Here is a 20,964-nt window from a genome sequence, read left to right on the forward strand (position 1 = left end):
GGGGGCGGGTCAGGAGAGGTCTGCCACGCCATGTGGTCACCTCCGTGGCAGGCGGGAATCGAACTCATGCGGAAGTGGCTTTTAGCTTCTCAGTGCTGTGCTTTAACCCGCTGCGCCACCAGGGAGGGCCGAAGGTGTTTTTTAATGAGATTAACAACTGAATTGGGTAGGCTACAGTAAATACAGCAGCTTGCTCTCCACAGAATGAGTTGGCCTCTGCTATCAGTTAAAGGCCTAAGTAGAGCAAAAGACTGACCTTCCCAAACAAGAGTAAATCCATGAAATGGCCTTCCACCTGAAATGCAGCAGCATCTCTGGCCTTCAGCCAGCTGTTACACCCTGCAGATTTTGGACTTGCCAGGTTCCACAACTGAAGTGAATTCCCTAAACGATTTCTCTTTCTACACACACAAAGAAGCACACACACATATTATTGGTTCTGTTTTTCTAGAGAACACTCAATGGTAGAGTTCATCACAGAAATCATAAAATGTTTTATGTGTTCATCAATCAACTAAAAGAAGAAAATAATTTTTTTGTTTGACATGAAGACCCTTGAATAAAAGCACTGCATACTACATAGCAATAGAAATTCTTTTGTTCAAATATAACAACCAAGCCAAAAAACCAGAGATCCTCCATTCAATGTTCAAAGTCCCTGGGCATCACTGTAAACTACCTGTGACCTCTGACATCTCCTGGACTTTTGGAAGCAACCACCTTGTCAATTATTATCCTTTCTTGGTTTGCTCTTTATATTCTCCCATCAGCTCTTTCTCATTCTTTTCCCTCTTGCTTATAAACAACTTCACCTTTTATGAAATCTCTGGAGCTAAGCATCTCACACTTGAATGAGTTGGGAATCTCTTGGTGGTTTTGTGAAGCTGCAGGCTCTGATTCAGTAGGATTGAACTCCTGTATTTCTTTTTTTTATTTAAAGAGTTACTTATTTATGCATATAAGAACTGGGGTAGAGGCCAGAGGGGTGGGGGTGGGGGTGGGGGCCGTTTCCGAGGATTCACCAGAAACAGAGTAGGGAGCAGAACAAGCAGATATACTGAAATACACTGCTGAGGGGGGCAGTGGGTGATACAGGAGCGGTCTGCTGTGCCATCTGGGTATTGAACTGGTGTTGCTGTTGCTGCAAACAGTTTCATAGTGCTGCACTTTAACCATTTGCACTACCCGGGAGGCCCTCCTCCCAGATGAGGCCTAAGCTACTGGATCAAGCCTATAGATCCATCAATCAAACTTCGTAAGTTGTCTGGGGATCTTGTAAAAAATACAGAACCCCACCTAACTTACTGAATCAGATTTCAGTTCTCATAGGATTTCTGGGAGAGGTGAACTCAGTTTGCGGAAAGCACACTAGCACACCTGCCTTTCCCACCCTTGTAGCAGACCTGCCTTGCCCTCTTATGTAGCTTGAAGTTCAATTTCAATCTCAATCTCTCTCTCTGCTTCTATTTCTCCCCTCTTTTTTCCCCCTTTCTCTTTTGTCCTCTTTTCTATCCTCTTCACCTGCTCTTTATACTTGACAATGAGCATAGGTTAGCTTACAGATCAGGAAACGGAGGCTCAGAGAAGCTACCTCACCCCAAGCTCCCCATGTAGAAAGTACAAGTACAATCCTCTGGTTTTGACGCAGTGAGTATCCCACCATTTCACAGCCTGCCTGAGATGAGACAAATGGAAGATATTAATAAAAATGCACTTTTAAAATTCTATATACTCACTGCTCCATTTTAAAAATACATTTCTCTTCAATTATGCTATGCTAATTAGCTCTACCATTTCCAGACAGTAATATGTTATTGGGTGTTACTTTCTTAATTTAGCTGCCACTACCAAATCCTAATTTAGACTCATTCCTTTTAATATCATCGACAGAAGTCGATGTGTTCTCATGTACTCCGCCATTCATTGCTTTAAAATCTGAGAGTCTAAAATGTGTTATATTCATTCCATCATATGGCTAGGACTCTACCCTCAGAAAATTCTAGTTTAGTGCTTCCTTTTTAACAAATTCAATGCACATTTACTTGGGATTCTTACCTTAAGATGCTTACACTGTCTTTTGATACTCTCCCCTATCTTACACTACACTGTTCACCCAAGTTTCTGTGATAGAATAACCCCTTCACAGATAAAACGGCTGGAAGTTGCTTTCTAAACACTGCACCTGTATCCTCCAATACACTTTTACTATCTTCTCTTTGGTCTCAAGTGGGTAATAGCTTATCCCAATCAGGAAGCAGTCAGCGTTACTAAGTATACTGTATGTCCATTTACTGGGCAGTTGCAAAGAAAATGAAGATACAATTATCTTCACACACAAGGGTCAGACAAAAACAAACTCAAAAACCAACCTTTGAAAACTGACCATAGACCTGAGGTATCCAGAATGGGAGAGAAAAGAAGAGGGAACAAGTACGTGGACTATGATGGAGGACTATGGATGCTTGGCAGTGGTGTTAAGGGGAAGGATGTCCTAAAGGAACTCTGCAGAGTTTTGTGGACTCCACCCCCTACTCCAGTGATTGGAAACTACAACTCCCAGCAGTACCAGGGAGAGAAGTGTGAGGACCAAGGGCGGAGTTAAGCAGGCATTCTGGGACTTTGGGGGATAAGTAGGGAGTGATTTTCAATGGCTGGGGCTCGGGCAACGGCTCTCTCACTCTCTGGGACAACGCCTCTCTCTTTGGACTGTGTGACTGGGCGCTATCAACTGGTTACTGGAGTTCCAAGTCAGCTCAGCTGGTAAGAAGTTCTGGTTACCTTGTATTGTTACAGGGTAGCCCAGAGTGGACTGGGCTGCCTGTCTGTGGGGCCTCACCCGCGTGCTCACAATTCAGTTACACTGCAGGGACACACAAAAGGGTCAATAACGGGTTTATTTACAAAAAGGGGAAAGGAATAGGAAACAACCCAGGGAAAGAGAGCAGGATACAAAGTAAGTGGAATACCTTACGGCTAGGCTGACTGAACACACCAAGTCACGCGGTCCAGAGAGCTGTTTCCCGAGCGAGCTAGCCAGCCAGAGAGCCAGAACGCCCGAGATGCAATTGTGCCCTATTTTATCCCCCCAAATGTCCCAGAATTCATTCCTGCTAGCTCTGCCCTTGGGTCCTTGCAGTTCTCTCCCTGGTACTACTGGGAGTTGTAGTTTCCAATCACTGGAGTACGGTGTAGGCTACAGAAAGCTGGAGTAGAAGGTGGAGTCCATAAGACTCTGCAGAGTTCCTTTAGGACATCTTTCCCCTTACAAGTATCTCTCTCTCTTTCCCTGGGTTATTCCTTTTCCTTACCCATTTTGTAAATAAACCTGTTATGACCCTTTTGTGTGTGTCCAGTACAATTAAATTTTAAGTGCTCAGGTGAGAACCCACAGACAGGCAGCCCATTTCACACTAGGGTGCCCTGTAACCGTGGCGGTATTTATTACCTGTAACTGCGAGTATTTATTACATGCCTGAAGGAGAACTCTTCTGTACTGTCAAAAAAATTAACCAGAATGTAAGACAATAATATTTCATTTCAAATTATTTACCATATCAAATCTCCACATTCTGGGAAAACTGACATATAGAGGTGTAGAAGAACAATTGAGTCAACAATCTCCAAATACTAAGGTCGGCGTCTGGAACATGGCTTGGTGAAGAGAAAGGCATCACAAATACCTCTGACCACTCCTGTTTCTAAGCACATTTTCTATCTTCCTGCCTGTTATCATCCCTTTTTAGGGATGACCAGCTTGCTAGCATGAAATTCTCTTGGAAATCCCGGTTCAGTTCTATTCATACAAGATTTCTTGTGATTTTTGTCTTCCTGCTTGCTGCCTAATTAGTGCAAAATCCCTGACAACTTTACTCACATTCACTTAAACTGAGAGTTATGAATAGATGAAAAATTCGCAGTTGAAAATCTAAGTTCTATTCAATATACTCCCACTTTGCTCTTCTTCCCAATGTATAAAACAATGCACAGGAAAATTTATTCCAAACTATACAAATACATGAAAGTAAAGCATCCATGTCATTGGAAAGGCGATTTTTTGCCTTCGCTTCCCCTGTAGCCCCTGACCTGGTTAGGGATTTGAAGACGTTCTTGCTCACACCTTCGCCTCAGCGGAACTGCAAACAGATCCGCGTCTCCATGGCGACGCGTCACAAAGCACCAGAGCGTGCCGCCTCAGCACCGGGTCCAGCTGGAGCTGGGGGCTCTTACAGAGCCTCTTTGGGCAAAGAATGGCACTGCCTGGGTTGGAGACTCCAGATACGTCCCAATGTTGCTGCCAGAAAATTTCAAGTAAGGTTGGGAACCAGCCCTCCGGGTGGGAGCGGGAGAGGGTTCCCTCCCCCCCCACACACACACAAGGAGTAAGCGGCAGCACTGGCTGCGTGGGTCTTTCAGTGTGTGGGCCTCCCTCCTATGGACCTTAGTCGGTATAAGGAACGTCAGGGAGAAGCTATTTATGACCTTGCCCCTTTCCAGACCTTCGCCAAACTTGCTACTAAACTCCTCCCTAAACAGCTCAGGTGATTTTTTTTTTTTTAACACAACACACCTAAGACATACCTGGCTAGGAGAGAACAGGACAAAGAATTTACTAGTGCCTTTTTAGACATCAAGGTTAAAGGCAAAGAAGAGAACAGAAACAGCTGTAGTTGTGATCCCCAGACAGAATCTGGGAAGGACAAATTATCTAGCACAGGGAGCCACCCCCAAGGAGGTGTGCAGAGAACCCCCTCCTGACTATGGCAGTATAGGATACTGCTATTGCCCCAGGATGGGAGTGATGACTGGTGTTCACCGAGCTTTAGTGTTTGCTGGTCTTCAAAATGATTTCGCATTTAGGTGTAATGCTTTTAATACTAATCTTGCATGCAAATACAGCAGGTTTCCCAGCCCAGGTTTTTGTGTCAATGGAGGGGAGAGTAGTCTAGCTGCATGCTGGTGCTGATGGCATGTTTACTCTGTGACTCCTTCAGCTCCATCCTGGCCTTTTCTGTGATAGTAATAACACAACACGGCAGTCTGGCTGAGTAGTTGTGGTTCCACTGTGGCTATAGAGCAGTGAGAACTGTTCAGTTGCAACAGCTTAGAATTATAGTCCCCAAAGAATGAATGAAATAGGATATTTTCAGTCCATTCATCCCTGTAATTTAAGGATAGAAAATAAAAATGTCATTAGAACAAAAAATATTTGTAAGAACCAGTTTCTAGATAATCTCAGAGCAAAGGGGAGAGACAGAAGAGGGTGAACTTCCTATCCAGGATGCTCCCCTACCTACCCCCACTGTCCTTTTGAATCTCCTCCCTTTCTATTTCCAGCCACTGTCCTTGATTCTATCATTGTCAACCCCCTTCCCCACCCCGCCACCCCCTCCCATCTGGTATTGCCCACGATTATTCTTCTGGGTTTATATCCTCTACATGAGTGGTCATCCTGCCACAGGGCTTTGGGACTGCACAAGGGTGCCAGTGACTCTCAGAACTTTACCTCTGACTGGATATTCAATCTTCAGACTAAAACACTCAACTGTCTATCACACAATCCCACTTGGATATCACAGAAGGCTCTCAAACTCAAAATGTACCAAATTACACTCTTGTCCTCTAGACTGCAAGCTCAATGAGAAGGGTCCTGGATGCTCAAGAAGGGGGGAAGCTTCTTTGCCATCACAATTTGGTCACCAGCTCTCACTAATCTACCTCCAGAATTCTCCTTCCTCTGGATGTTGAATCTTCCCACCCAGTCTTGGGTCTCCACTCTGTAGCTGTTGTTTTAAGTGTCACCGACTACAAGGTGAGACTGATGTGTCACTGCCAAACTTTGGTTCAAAAATAGAATGAGTTGATGAGCCAACTGTTATTGAACTATTATCTTAAATGCTGATTAGTTCCAAGGACAGCCATAAATTACTGCAAACTGGTGGATTAAAACAACAGAAGTTTATTCTCTCACGTTCTGGATGCTAGCATGCTGCTCTCCTTTGGGTGGCTCTAGAGGAGAATCTCGTCCAGCTGCTGGGGGCTGGGGGTACCCTCGACTTGTGGCCTCACCACTCCAGTCTCTGCTTCCATGGTAACATTGCTCCCCCACTTCTGTCTCACATTTTCCACTGCCTTATAAAGACATTGAAATTGCATCTAGGGCCCATCGGATAACCCAAGATGGTCTGCTCATGGCAAGATCCTTGATTACATCTGCAAAGAGCCTTTTTCCAAATAAGGTACCATCCAAATTTCTGGGGATTAGAACATCAGTATAGCTCTTGGAGACCCCATTTAATCTACTTCAAATCCTTTAAATTGATCACCTGTATTCCTCACAACAATGCTGTGAAGTTACAATTATCAGATACTGTTAATACCCTGTTTTATTAGGTTACTGTGGGAATAAAATCAGGTAACATTCTGTGGAAACACTTTGTAATATGTAAGATGATACACACACATGTTGTATAAAATGCATAATATTTATAAAACTTATCATTGTGAACACCTCCAGAGGTGTCACCAAGGTGAGCACAATAGAGCCTCTCTGGAACAGGATAAAAGGGCAAATGTGGCCTCACCGACCTTGACTGACCATTTCTCCCCTGCTTCACTTCCACTGACCACTTGTTATGTCCCTCTCAGATTTTCATACCTCATGCCACTTCCTCTGTAAAATGTTTCCCTCCACATCCTCCTGTTTTCTTGTCAAAGGTCTCTGAACTAAGTCCCAGTGCAGATACTACTACTCTGAAGACCCTCCTGTGTCCCCTGTCTCCTTCCCTCCCCAGTTCACCCCAACTGCTGTCTCATCTAATCAGAAAGGATCACACCATCAGCCAGGTTCCCAGGACACATGGACATCAGCATATTTATAAACTGTTCTCCTCGATATTTTTGATTTCAGCTACTGGCCTGTGAGTTCTCTAAGGCTAGGACAGTATCCTGTGGCCCAGTGCATGAGGTTTGTTCTTTGGGACAGGCTTGGGATTTGTTTGTAGAATAAGCAGAGAATAAGAGAAGGAATAAAGAGCCAGGATGACAGAATGATAGGAGAGGTAGCAAAGAGTTATGAAGACATTGAACTACTTACCCAAAATAAGGGCAAAAGAAACCCTTGGCACACAGAGAATGCATTAGAAACAGATTTTTAGAACATTCTGGTTATAGATTTTTAATATTATATCTGATAACATAGAAAACTGATGCTAATATTTTGTTTTCAAGACATTTGTCAATGGAAGTAAAAAAACAAAATGATACTTGACAAAAAGAGGTGTAGTAAGAAGACTACTAAGCACAAAATTAAAGGAAGATATACCAGATACAATCATGTGTCCCTATGTTTTAGACATGCAGGTGGGTTAGAATCAGAAGGAGCTGCGTGGTCTGCCCTTAATGTAAGGGAGAGAAAGTTTGATCTCAGGTCCTAGAAGCAGCCTCCTATGTCCTCCTGACCATGCAGCAGTAGGCCTCTAGCAACAGAAGGGCTACAGACCCTAGTTTGTTCTTCAAGGAGACAATCCCCAGCCCTGGAAACACTGAGAATTATGTGGCTCACCCCCACGAATAACTGGGAGGTGCTGTCTGGGACACTACATGACCAGAGCATTTAATGTAGGTAAGATCTAAGCTAGGACAGTGTTTTATGTCTTGGAGAAAAAAGAGAAGTGTTGTGCTGTCTCTGTGTGGAGGATTTTTCCTAAACCAAACGCAGATTCTGATGAAGTTAAATAAAGCCATTGCCTCACCTTGTCTCCCACTTACTTCCCCACACTTGGGATTCCCTTAACAAAGAACATTGAATTCTGCTATTAGAGTAAAATGCTTTAAAACATAAGATGATTCCCACTAAAACAAGAGAAAATATAATTCTCATAGAGTGGTGTCAGAGGGCAGACCTAGGAGTCTGTACGCAGAAAGAGTGGGGCAGGCTGGGGCCAGGCTGTGACAGTCTCCAGGTGGAGGAGAAACTCAAACCAGTGTGAAGGCAACTGGCCTTTTGTCACAGATAAGCAGATCCAGCTGCGTGGGGGGGATTGCAGAGCCTGTTCAATTAATCAGTGAGAACTAGGGGTGGGGGTGGGGAGCAAAGAAGGGGGTGGGCATGTGGAAGTCAGCAGCAGCTGGACAAAGATGAAAGAGAAGATCTGTTCGCTCAGGGCTCTCTAGATGAGGCAGTGACATAAATTTTAAGACTGTGAAAGTTGAAGGGGTATTTTAGAAAGATACTTTACAGCAACTGTTTTTAGAATCCATGAGTGTGAACAAATGCCAGCGGTGAGGTGACTGCAGTGTGTAGACCGCAGTTTAGACAGTATTTCTTAGACTTCTCTTTTTTAAAATATTTATTTATTATGCATACAGAACTGGGGTACAAGCCAGAGGTGCAGGAGCAGTGAGAGGTTTCACCAGAGACAGAGGGGGAGTAGGCAGGCAGGCTGAGGGGAGCAGTGGACATGTGGTCAGGAGAGGTCTGCCACACCATGTGGATCATCTCCAGTGGTGATCGAACTCGCACTGGAATGGCTGTGGCTAGCTTGCAGTGCTGCATCCTAACCCGTTCTGCCACCAGGGAGGGCCCTTAGCCAGTCTTTAAAGGCGGCATTTCAACCCAGGTTCCAGTGAAATGGAGAAAGCAACAGGTAATTGTTGGATATGACAAGGGAAGAATGACTGACTGAAATTTGAAATATCCCAAGATGGCGCTCTGTCACCATGGAGATTAAGTCAGATCAATAATAGCTGTGGCTAGTGTTTACCTGATGGTGAATTCTTAGTCCTCACCCTCCTAGATCTTACCAGAGCATTTATCTTAAATGATCCCTTCTCCCCTTTCTTCCTTTGGCTTTTAAGATGCCACAAACTGTGTTTCTCTCTCTCCTCAGTGATGGCTCTGCCTAGTGCTTTCACTGGGTCTTTCATCTCCCCTACCTCTGACACTAGCCCAAACTTCACCTTTGGACTTCATCTCCTGTAACTATACTCCCTTGCATGTTGATCTCATCCATTTTAAATAACATCAATATCACAGAATCGTACAGTTACTACAAAGATGAATTAGAGCTATATCCAATGAGTTAGGGAGGTTTCCAGTACGACATTATTGTTAAGGGTAGAAGAAAAGAACACTGGAATATGAGCCATTTTTGTAAAAATGGTGAGAACTGATGCCTAGTATGACAATGTATTTGCATGTACATATATTAACCTGTATGTGAGTATAGCAGCAAATGTAGAAGAAACAGATACAGTTGTTAACATGGTGTGGGGAGGAGAGGAGAGTGATAATACAGAGAGGAAGAACCAAGGAATCGTTGTCCAGAATAAACCTTGACATGGAAAACATGAGCCCCATTGTATAAAATCATCTCATGTTCATACATATACCTAATATAACACATGAAAAGCTGGTCCCTAAACCAATAATATCCTCTTAGCTGACAGGATTTCAAATGAACTTTCTGCTTTATATTTTAATACATCACTTGAATGATATATTTTTTAAAGATTTATTTATTTATTCATACAGAACTGGGGTACAGGCCAGAGATGTGGAGGGTGAGAGGATTCACCAGAGACAGAGCGGGAAGCAGAACAGGCAGATTGATGAAGTACACTGCTGAGGGGAGCAGCGGGTGGGCCAGGAGAGGTCTGCCGCGCCATGTGGTCACCTCCGGGGCAAGCGGGGATCGAACTCATGCGGAAGTGGCCTTAGTTTCTCAGTGCAGTGCTTTAACCCGCTGCGCCACCAGGGAGGGCCTTGAATGATATTTTTAAAGAAAAAAAGCATGTGTGAATTCTTGAGAAAAACAAGAGACCTACTTTTATAAAGGGAGGAAATTGAGATAATTGAATTGAGCTTCTCTTCTCTCCTAATAGAAGCCATAAGCTGGCCTTTATTCCTTTAGACTCGAAATCTGATCAAAAATGTTTTCTCTGGCAAAATCATTTTAATTATTAAAACATTTGATCACATTGTATTGGTTTGCCACATTTAAAACTGTTCTATTATGCTTTAGCAGGTGATACCAACTGGGACTCCTATGCCACCACGATGAAGACTGAATTCACACCCAAGACAGGAGCAGTGCCAGCCTTAATTCGGTAGATGTTTATTTGAGTCAGGTTGATTTACACACTATCATCTGTTCACCTGTATTCCAGTATTCAGAATCCAAAACCAATAAAAAATAATCAAAGAAAACTTATAGAAAATGCATTCAATTAGGATCTATGGCATGTGCAGCTCTCCTCCAAGCATCAGAGAGAGATCCCCTCCTCCTGCCCTTGCAATGGTATCCAGCCTCCTACAGGAAAATTAAGAAAATTAATGTGGAGTTTCCATAAAGTTACTATGCATCATGCTTTATAATAGTTTCAGTATATATATTAATAAATTGCACTGCCTAAAACACTGTATGAATTGAACCCGTTACCTGATATATATAGCAATAGGCAGTTAATGACAATTGAATGAATGCATATCATCATTTCCATCATCAACACTAGCCTTGGAAGCTTAAAGGAGGCACCATACCCGCCTATCCTTACCTCCACATCTCCATTCATTGTTTGCTAACATAACTAGGCTTGTAACTTCTCCAGATCACCTGACTTGTAACTTCTCCAGATCACCTATTGGCTCAGTTGTGACGGGAAATCAGTGTGGGGAAACTTCACTAACCTGTGTTTACTCTGTGAATTGTTTCCAACAAAGAGGATCTTTTCACCTTAGAAGATCAAGTTATTGAGAAGTCAGATGAAGTATTGGTGAGATGGTGGCTGCAGAGTCAGACAAGGGTGGGTTCTAACCTCAGCTCTCTGCTTTAACCTGTGTCATCTCTGTGCCTTAGGCAAGTAGCAAGGCGAGCGCTTTATGGCTGGTGAAGTGGAAATGATGGCACGTGCTTGTGGTGGGGACTCAGGGGACAGAATGAAAGCACTGCAGTGACAAGCACAAAAGACTTATTTAAAACATTTCATTCATTTCGCCCCCTGTATAATATATGACAGATTTCCAAAAAAGTGTAGGGCTGCAAGGCTTCTCATTTCCAAATTATTGGCTGTCCCGCTGAGTTGCATTGTATCCCTTAACCAGGAGATATATCATCTGACAGTAATGATTATACCAGCTTCCCAGACAGAAACACTATCTAAAGAAGAAACCTTTGGGCTGAAAGCCAAAAACACATAGGGTGAATTTACAGTGGTCTGTAAATTCACATTTTTTTTTAACTTCACAGGAGAGTTTTAAAATAGTTGCAAGAGATAAAACTGCCATTCTACCTTAAATGTAATATTTTAAGATAAGACTATTGAGTCATTTCTTTAAATAAAACTAATGGATTATTTAAACACGTGACCAAATTGATAACTCACAATGATCCTCTAAAAAAATACACAACACACCTTTTAATAGATAATTTATTTCATTCCTAGTGCTTCTTGAACTCCTATTCCCATACCACTTCCTCAGTTGAATTTTACCCTCAGGTAATATGTTCATGTTTGAAAGCAATTTATTGATCATTCCATTGTACTTCTTTACAAGGGTTTTAGTACATTAAATGAAATTAATTTTTAAACATGTTATATGACCCTAAGTATTGAGCTATCACAATTATTTTTAGTACACAATTGGTCAAAGCAATTACATCACAAATGTAAATAACTATAAAAGACAAAAGGAAAATTTTCAGAAACATCTTAATGAGATAAGTGGGGCTGTTTTGTTGTCAATTAGTTCAGTGTATAGATCCATACACTGTTTTGAACATCATTGTTTTTGGAATTAGACCACATTCAGTATAAGGGGGTTTTGCTCAATTTTTTCTTTTTTCTTTTCAATGTATAGCTGCTAGCATTGAGAGGCCTTCCTCACATAGATAGGTAGATGTGAATGAACAGAGCTTTTGTGTAACATTGTCACTCAACACTTTGAGCTCTTTCTAAGTTGTTACAAGGTGATTTTCAATAACTGATCTGCTGACAACTTGGGTGCTTCTTCAAATTTTATTAAAGCAAATAATTAGATGATTTATCATCCAGTTATTGAGTTATTCCCTATCTCATTTTCTGAGACGTATACTGAAAAGGCACATCTTAACAAATGACTATTAAATTACATCTGTTATACTTTCACTTGGGGGAAACTAGTTTAATATTATATAACCAAAAAGGACTTAGGAAAATAGGAACATTAATTTCAATAAATGTTTTCCAATCCAATCTTACTTTTGACAAAGTGATCTCATCTAAAATACTTTAAATATATTTTTATCAGCACCTTGGAGCAGAAGATTTAACTCGTACAATTTGCACCATGTTTACCTAGTAATAAAATTAGTTTCTGTTGTCAAACCAACAAGTAGTGTTAGATTGACTTCCTGTCACAAAATATGACCATGCTTCAAGTTCAAATAAATGTTATATATGTTTTGTAGAACATTATGAAAGCTACTAATAATTTATACAATGCATACTTTAGGAAAGATTCCTAAAAGTAGGAAGTGTAAAGAGTCAGGTTTAATAAAATTTATTATGTCCAAGTAATAAAAAGAATGCAATGAGATGTTAGAGTTAAAATGTGTGTTCTGGGGCCCTCCCTGGTGGCACAGAGGGTTAAAGCACAGCACTAAGAAGCTTAAGCCACTTCAGCATGAGTTCGATTCCTGCCTGCCCCGGAGGAGATCCACATGGTGTGGCAGACCTCTCCTGACCTGCCCACTGCTCTCCTCAGCAGTGTATTTCATGAGTCTGCCTGTTCTGCTCACCACTCTGTCTCTGGTGAATCCTCTCACCCTCTGCATCTCTGGCCTGTACCCCAGTTCTGTATGAATAAATAAATAAATCTTAAAAAAAAAATGTGTGTTCTGTCTGTGAAGTGAGGAATGTAATGAAAAAAAATGAAGTTCCTTATTTTTAAAGATTTATTTTTATTTATTCATACAAGAACTGGGATATAGGTCAGAGCTGTGTGAGGGGGGGCAGTAGTGAGAGGATTCACCAGAGACTTTAGTGTGGGGACCAGAACAGGCAGAATAACTGAAATATACTGCCGATGGTAGCAGTGGGCAAGACAGAAGAGGTCTGCCTTGCCATGTGGGTTAGCCCTCTGGCTGAGGATCAAACTCATGCTGCAGTTTCTGCAGATAGCTTGACAGGGCTGACTTAAACCCCTGTGCCACCAGGAAGGACTCAAGATGAAGTTCCTTAGTTAAATGTCCTCATGTGAAACTCTGATACCTGACTTTAGAGAATAATTTAATTGTTTCATATAAAAATCAGAAGCAATTTCATTTAGTATTATATACACAAAATCAAACACTTACTATGCATTTAATGAAATTTAGTTATATAAGGTAAAAATTAATTGCTCTAAAAATCTAGTATATTTTTTCATGTTTGACTAAATATTTCATAGGTAAAATAAAATGAGGGCTGGCTGAACTGGAGTATTTTATAATCTGTGTAGATTTTTAAAAAGATTTGAATACCTATTGATTAATAACTACAAAATATGAAAAAAAAATCACAAGATTTCTATCACCAGTTTTATACCAAGATCTTTAAAAACTGTATAGTCTTAAATTTCAGGTGCTTTAGAATAGCCTGCAATGCCACTTTGTGTGGCTTCATTGACTCAGGTATTTTTCTTTCCAGTGAATGACATGTCCTAGGCATTTAAAAAGTGTTTTAATTAAAAAAAAATGAAAAATGCTTAACTTTAAATGTATGGGGGTAAGGATCATTTTAGCCATTATATATTCTCTGCTCTCTCCCCCCACCCCCACCCCAACCCGCCACCCCAGGTCTCTAGCTAAAGAAGGATGTGCACTCTGTAATTGTTACGAGATGGAAAACCAACCATTGCCTCAGTCACATCATCCCACAATGTATAGTAGTCTCCTCCTAACCAGGGAGGATACCTTGGAAGCCCCCAGTGGAGGCCTGAAACAGTGGAGGGTACCAGACCTTATATATCCTATAACTTTCTTAAATATACATAGCTGTTGTCGATGGAAATATTCACTATTGTGAAGAAATTCAAAAAAAGTTTTCAAAGAAGTTATTCCGAGCAAATTCAGGGAGACAGAATTTCTCAGAGTGCCAGACTCATCCTTCAAAGGTTTGGTTCTGGTTTATATCACCATTTGTACAGCTGGGCTACATGCACAGTAAGGACAGGTAATTCTGTAACCGATAAAGCAAACATCTGTTTGCATTCTTCATTCATGATACAGGGGGATGCTGTGTGTAATATTAAATGATCTCTTATTCTACAGTAAGATATTATCCATGTGGGGGAAAAAGCAAGCATCAAGGCTTAGATAGATATATATTATTTATTTATTTATTTTAAAGATTTATTTATTTGTGCATACAGAACTGGGGTACAGGCCAGAGGCTCAGGGGCGGTGAGAAGCTTCACCAGAGACAGAGTAGGGAACAGAACAGGCAGATCGACGAAATACACTGCTGAGGGGAGCAGCGGGTGGGTCAAGAGAGGTCTGCCACACCATGTGGTCACCTCCGGGGCAGGCGGGGATTGAACTCATGCGGAAGCGGCTTTAGTTTCTCAGTGCTGTGCTTTAACCCGCTTCGCCACCAGGGAGGGCCTATATTATTTTTTATGCTATAGAGTGCTCCTGAGATGTGAGGGGCAGGCGATGTGGCCAGCTGCTCATTTCTGGTTCCTTCCTATAGCCAGTTGACACAGGAAGATGAAAAGAGGTGTTAGACTTGGCCCCAGGCTTCTCCATGTAATTTGACCACAGGCTTGCTCACAGCAAACATCTTCCACTGTCTCCAGGCTTCTGTAGCTGTTCTTTATTGTTCTCAGAGCAGAGGCATCTCCAACAGACAATCGTCCACACAATAACAAAGTTTAATTTATAAATTAGGCACAGTAAGAAGTTAACAATAATTGTAAAATAGGTCATAACAAGTTATGTCAATATGTTCCTCCCCAAAATAACCTAGTGTATATAATAGTCACACCATGGTTGACCAGAGTAATGGAAGCAGTGGCAGGCAAAACCTAAGATAAGGTGGGACTTCTGTGGTAACGACAGTGAGAACACCCCACACAGTCCCTCACTGTGGTGCCTGGCTTTGCATACTCAGAAATAAGCCACTTACCCAGCATGGCAAGTCCAAGGGACTTGTGTGGGATTTGGGTTACAAGGCAGCTTGCCTGAAATCACTGTGAGAAAGGTTCCCTCTATTGGGCACTCCTCCAGAAGGTGGGGGCTCACACTTTGGCGTGAAATGCACCTTAGTGAAACCCTGTGTGAACTGGAGAAGGGAGAGAAGGGACCCACATAGACAGATGTGCAGGTTTGCTCCTAAGCAGATGCCTGTCGGGAAATAATGTGCTGAGAAATGGAGGTCTGAAAATGGATTCTGTTAAAATGACTTGTGCTTGTTCTTCTTGGGAAATCGTGTGGTTCTGATAACCACATGTTAATTTAGGACCATAGTTCCACTTGACCACCCTTCACGTCTGAATAACAAGTAAAATGGTCCATCACCTAGATATATCCCACACTCTAGATGTTGGTTTCTCTTAAAAAAATAAAAACAAAAAACAAAAAACAAAAAATAACTCAGGACCCTCCCTGGTGGTGCAGCGGGTTAAAGCACAGCACTAAGAAGCTGAAGCCACTTCAGCATGAGTTTGATCCTTGCCCCGGAGGTGACCCACATGGCGCGGCAGACCTCTCCTGACCTGCCCGCTGTTCCCCTCAGCAGTGTAGTCCATCAGTCCGCCTGTTGTGCTCCCTACTCTGTCTCTGGTGAATCCTCTCACTGCCCCTGCACCTCTAGCCTGTACCCCAGTTCTGTATACATAAATAAAAATCTTTAAAAAAAAATTCAACATGAAATACTGTGTCCATACATTATACAATGAATATCCAGTTATCAACCCACTTTAAAAATTGACAACCTACAGGCATTTCATGGATAACTTCCATGCAGCCTTCCCACTACATATTATTGGAGCAAATTCCAGTATCTCTAAAAAATAAGGACATCCTAATAATACATATACCAGTGCTACTGTCTCAAATAAAAAAGCATTTCCTGATATCAAATAGCCATTCTCTAGCAAGTCCCCCAATCATCTCATAATTAAAAACAAGCAACTAAATTCAAAACGGAATCTAAATTAGGTTGACGTGTTATATTGATTTTCCTCTTTTTGTGTGTTTAATGTAATCTGAGATTTCAACTCAGGTTGGGAATTTTGGCAAAAACATTTAGTAGATGATGGTATAAATGTTTACCCACGGCACTTAACATCTGGTGGTCTCAATCTGGGCTATGGTTAGCAGCTACTGGTCATTACCTTAGGATTTTGCAAACCAGTGATGTGCTAATATTTTTATTTACTCTTTTTATTAACTGGAATATTTCTAAAGAAAGAATATTTTCCATTTTACTACCATTGACACTAAAGTATTCTTTGTTCAGGAATGGACTTAGTACTTTAAATATTAAAAATGTAATATATTTCAGATTGCTGCTCTTTTAAATCTCATTTAATGCCTCCCATACTTTGGTTAAGAGCCATCCTAAAATACTGGATTGCTTCTTCTCAGGGGAACCTGGAAATTAACTTAATTCTGACATTGTTTCAAGATAGCCAATCTTTAGAAAGCTGTAATGAGTAAAATCTTTTGACACGTGTAGAGTTCCAAGACTTGGTATTTTAACCCTTTAATTTCCACTGTCTTTTCTTGTAGTCCAAAAAGTATCAGAAGATTAGGATATACATACTCCCTTAGCGATCCTATTCCCAATCAGACACAGTACAATGATGAGTATGTTTGGAAATCATATTCTAAAGAAGATTTGATCAAACCTGGGACTTCAAGAGGAATCAAGAACCACAAATCTCACTACATTCAAGTAAGATATTATCTACACACCTGTTGAATTTAATAGAGTATCAAAAATCCATATGAATGAATTTTTTTTAATCTATACATTATACAAAAAGTCTTTCATCTTCTACAGTATGATCCTTATGACCCTATTTCTGGGCAACTCTTTCACATCTATGTCAGTCTACTTTTCTCTACCCCCTAAATTAAAAAAAAAATTGAAAGTGAAATTCACACAAATAATTATTTTAATATGAATGGTTCAGTGGCAATAGTATATTTATAATATTGTCCAACCACCTCTATCTCATTCAAAACACTTTCATTATCCCAGAAGGAAACACCATACCCATTAAAAAATTATTCCCCACTCCCTCTCTTATTGGCTGGCAATTACCAATCTGCTTTCTATCTGTATAGGTGGCACATTTTGGGCATTTTATATGTAGAATCAGACAAGATGTGACCTATTGTATCTAACTTCTTCCACTTAGGATAATGTTCACTTAGGATAAAGACTAATGTATTCTTCATTAGTACATCATTCCTTTTTACAATTGAGTAATATTCTATTATATGCACATACTACAATTTGTTCACTGATAATGGATATTTTGGTTGTTTCTGCATTGTGGCTATTATGAATAATGTTGCTATGAACAGCTATGTACAAATAGTTGCACTTGGTACTATATATTCTCAAACCACCAGGACTTTTATCATTCCACTGACTTTATCTAGAATAGAAACATTTTTAAAGCTTATCAAACACTACTACAATCATGTCAGAATTGAAGAGGTGCCTGCTAGGCTGAGGTAAGATAATTTGAACTTCAATAGGATAATATATGCAATATATTGAAACACATCAAATATGTGTAAATCTGTTTGAGTTCTGTTAGAGAAGTTGGGACACTCAGAGAATAGTAGGAAGCCCATTACTATCCTTAAAACTGATAAAGGAAAAACTGTTTCCTGCCTGCCTTTTCTATATGAATGATGCCACTAGAGAACCAAGCTGTAGTTAAGAGGATATATCTCTTCATAAAGATATTCTAAAAAAAAAAAAAAATTAAGAAAGCAATGATAGAATATCACACTTTGACCCAATTAATGTAGGCATCGAGTTTCAATAGCTACTAACACAGTCACACAAGAGGAATAACTACAATATCTCCTACTACAATCTTTCTAAATACCACCTCTAGTCCTGACAGTGGGTTCTCCAGTGAGTTTACGTCAGTCTTTGGATCTAGCTTCCAACAAGCAAGAAGTACAGGGCACATGGCACAGTGAGTACGTAATCAATAAAATCCAGACTATGGACATTTCTACACATCAAAAAGCTTAATTTCGTCAATAGAGAGATTAGAAGGGAAAGAAAAGGATGGAGGGGGAACTTGAAAGTAATAGAGACCTCAAAGGCAAATTTGTGACAGTGAGTGCTTGTAATTAGAGAGGAATTCCAGTGTAAAGAGCAAGGGAGGAGTAATTAGAGAGGGATTTAGAGTGAAGAGAATGTTTTCTTTTTAAGATGGCAATATATTGATGGCAATGACCCAGTAGAGGGAAAGAAGCTGTGAAAGAGAAGTAAGAATTGTGAGGTGATTTGCTGGAGCGCTTGAAGGTCATGGGCTCGAGTTGAGCCCTCTAAGAGCACCTCAGCCCCCCTCAATCCCATCGAAGTATAATGGCAGGCGATGGAGGCTCTCGTCAGGTGGTTTCAATTTTCTCAGGAAAATTGGAAGTAGGAAGCAAAGTCAAGCAAAAGGGAAGATGGAAAGAGGTGGTGGGGGTGTCAGGTATTATAGTCTCTTTGGAGGTGAAGAGGAGAGAGGTCCCACCCTCCCGATTCCTACAGGCTGCTGATGAGACTTCTGCAGTAAGGTTGATGTCTAAGGACAGGGCTCTGAAGGGGAAGAAAGGACAATATGATCCTTGGCCAGAATTATAATTCAGGTGGTCTTGTCTGGAAGAGATGTTGGTTACAGGCACAGCTCTAACATTTGCCAGCATATTTTTTTTTTAAAGATTTATTTATTTGTACATACAGAACTGGGGTACAGGCCAGAGGCTCAGGGGCGGTAAGAGGCTTCACCAGAGACAGAGCGGGGAACAGAACAGGCAGATCAACGAAGTACACTGCTGAGGGGAGCAGCGGGCGGGTCAGGAGAGGTCTGCCACGCCATGTGGTCACCTCCTGGGCAGGCGGGAATCGAACTCATGCGGAAGCGGCTTTAGATTCTCAGTGCTGTGCTTTAACCCACTGCGCCACCAGGGAGGGCCTTGCCAGCATATTTTTAGGGGCCCAAGGTAAAAGTCAAAGAAATGACTGGGTGCCTGCATTCCAGTTGGGTAAACAATGACACTTGTTGACAGGCTCCTGTGCCTATCAAAACTGTATTGTGGTTGCTGGTGTAAAGGACTCAAAAGCACATGTACACACAAACTCTCATTTCCTTCATTCCAATACTTGAAGCCCAGTGGACTTTCTTGAAAATTGTGTGTGTGTCATAGGATTGCTTTCTCTGGACACTACCTCGGGGTCAATCGCCATCAATCAAGAACTACTTCCCTTGGAAAATTGATGCTTCAATGGAAGAAGTTAAGAAGGCAATAGCAAATCAGTTTATTTCCCACACTAAGAGAGACTTTGTGGACAGAGCAAAAGGTAAGCATGTTTAGTTTTTCCCTAATCCTTGTACTGCCTAGGGCTGGAATTGCAGTGGTAAACAATATGTTGTAGTTTCTTTCCTCAGGGAATTCACAGTATAGAAAGGGAAGGAAGTGATTTAGTAAACAAAAACAATGTGGCATTAAAAGATGAACAGTGTAGGAAATGTGGGTGCAGTGGGTATGTACGTTAAGGGCTGAAGGGAGGGCAGGAAAGGATGAGCCTGAAGGATGAGACAGATTCACCTGGAAAAGATGAAGGGATCTGGTTAAACCTGTTTTCAATTCTTAACTGCTATTTTTAAAAATTGACTTAATTTACTTAAACGAATGCATGCATATACGTACATATGTCAGCTTGCAATGAAATAACAACATACAATGAAGTAACAGCACCTCTCTCCACCCCTAGGACTGTTCCTTTGGCAACCAACTTTAATCCTTTTAACTATTTCTTCTTATATGATCCTTCATACTTAAAAAAAAAAAAAAAGCATGCTTATACTGCTATTTTGTTTGTTCATCAATGTTAGAATGTTAGACAATATTGTTGATTTTCTATTATGGTAATTGAGGATGTGCCTCTTTAACTTTCTACCTCCAGCTACCCTCTCAATATAATTTTATTACAAGTTGCTATTTATATTATTGTTATGATGCTGTGATACATTATGATTATGTAATAATTTGGCATCATATTATTATTTAAATATTTACTGGTCAGCAAGTGGAATTTCATAAGTACTTCTTTTTACTTTTTCTTTTTCTTTCATGCACTTAGTTTTCTATGTGTCTGTCATTATTTTTTCAAAGTGTTTGTCACAAACTTATTAACATGTTTTCCCAACAGTTTCCAACATGCTATCAGTTCTTACACTTTCTTTGAATGTCTTCTTTTTTGACATGCTCCTATATCTCCTCTGATTCATCCTTCTGGGGATTTCTTTGACGTCAGCCTCACTAGGCTCTCCTTTTATTTCCTCCTTTTTCTTTCCTGACCCACCCCCAATCCTCTCCTTGTTTTGATGAGTCACATTTTCCAGTAGTGTCCTAAGAAATAGTGTGTGGAGGAACATTCTTAAGTACTTTCTTCTGGAAATGTCCTTTTTCTTCTTTACACTTGTCTGATGGTTTGGCTGGATGTGATGGCAACGTTCCCTGAGACAGTATTTTTTCTCTCCTAATATCTATCTTTTGTTATTTCAAAAAAAAAAATTTAATTTCAACCCTTCTACTGTATTTTTAAATCTAGGTCTCATAATTTTATTTTTTGAGAGATGAATTTTAAATTTTGGAGCCCCTTTTCTTCATCTCTCTGATTATTATTTTTTTTTAAAGATTTATTTATTTGTACATACAGAACTGGGGTACAGGTCAGAGGCTCAGGGGCGGTGAGAGG

At 40.7% G+C, this 20,964-nt stretch overlaps 1 protein-coding gene across 1 annotated transcript in view; it reads left to right on the plus strand.

Annotated features, from left to right (window-relative positions):
- The first annotated feature begins 4,032 nt into the window (after positions 1-4,032).
- The window catches only part of TEX26 (testis expressed 26), a 30,166-nt gene continuing 13,234 nt past the window's right edge, over positions 4,033-20,964 (plus strand). Inside the window, exons 1-5 of the mRNA XM_004680325.1 lie at positions 4,033-4,308; positions 6,908-6,917; positions 10,026-10,107; positions 16,752-16,917; positions 19,410-19,563. Of these exons, the coding sequence (XP_004680382.1) occupies positions 4,033-4,308; positions 6,908-6,917; positions 10,026-10,107; positions 16,752-16,917; positions 19,410-19,563 (688 nt within the window). The remainder of the gene's footprint in view (positions 4,309-6,907; positions 6,918-10,025; positions 10,108-16,751; positions 16,918-19,409; positions 19,564-20,964) is intronic.

Source organism: Condylura cristata, unplaced genomic scaffold (assembly GCF_000260355.1).
Source record: "Condylura cristata isolate star-nosed mole 26May11 unplaced genomic scaffold, ConCri1.0 scaffold00010, whole genome shotgun sequence".
In the NCBI taxonomy this organism is placed as follows: domain Eukaryota; kingdom Metazoa; phylum Chordata; class Mammalia; order Eulipotyphla; family Talpidae; genus Condylura; species Condylura cristata.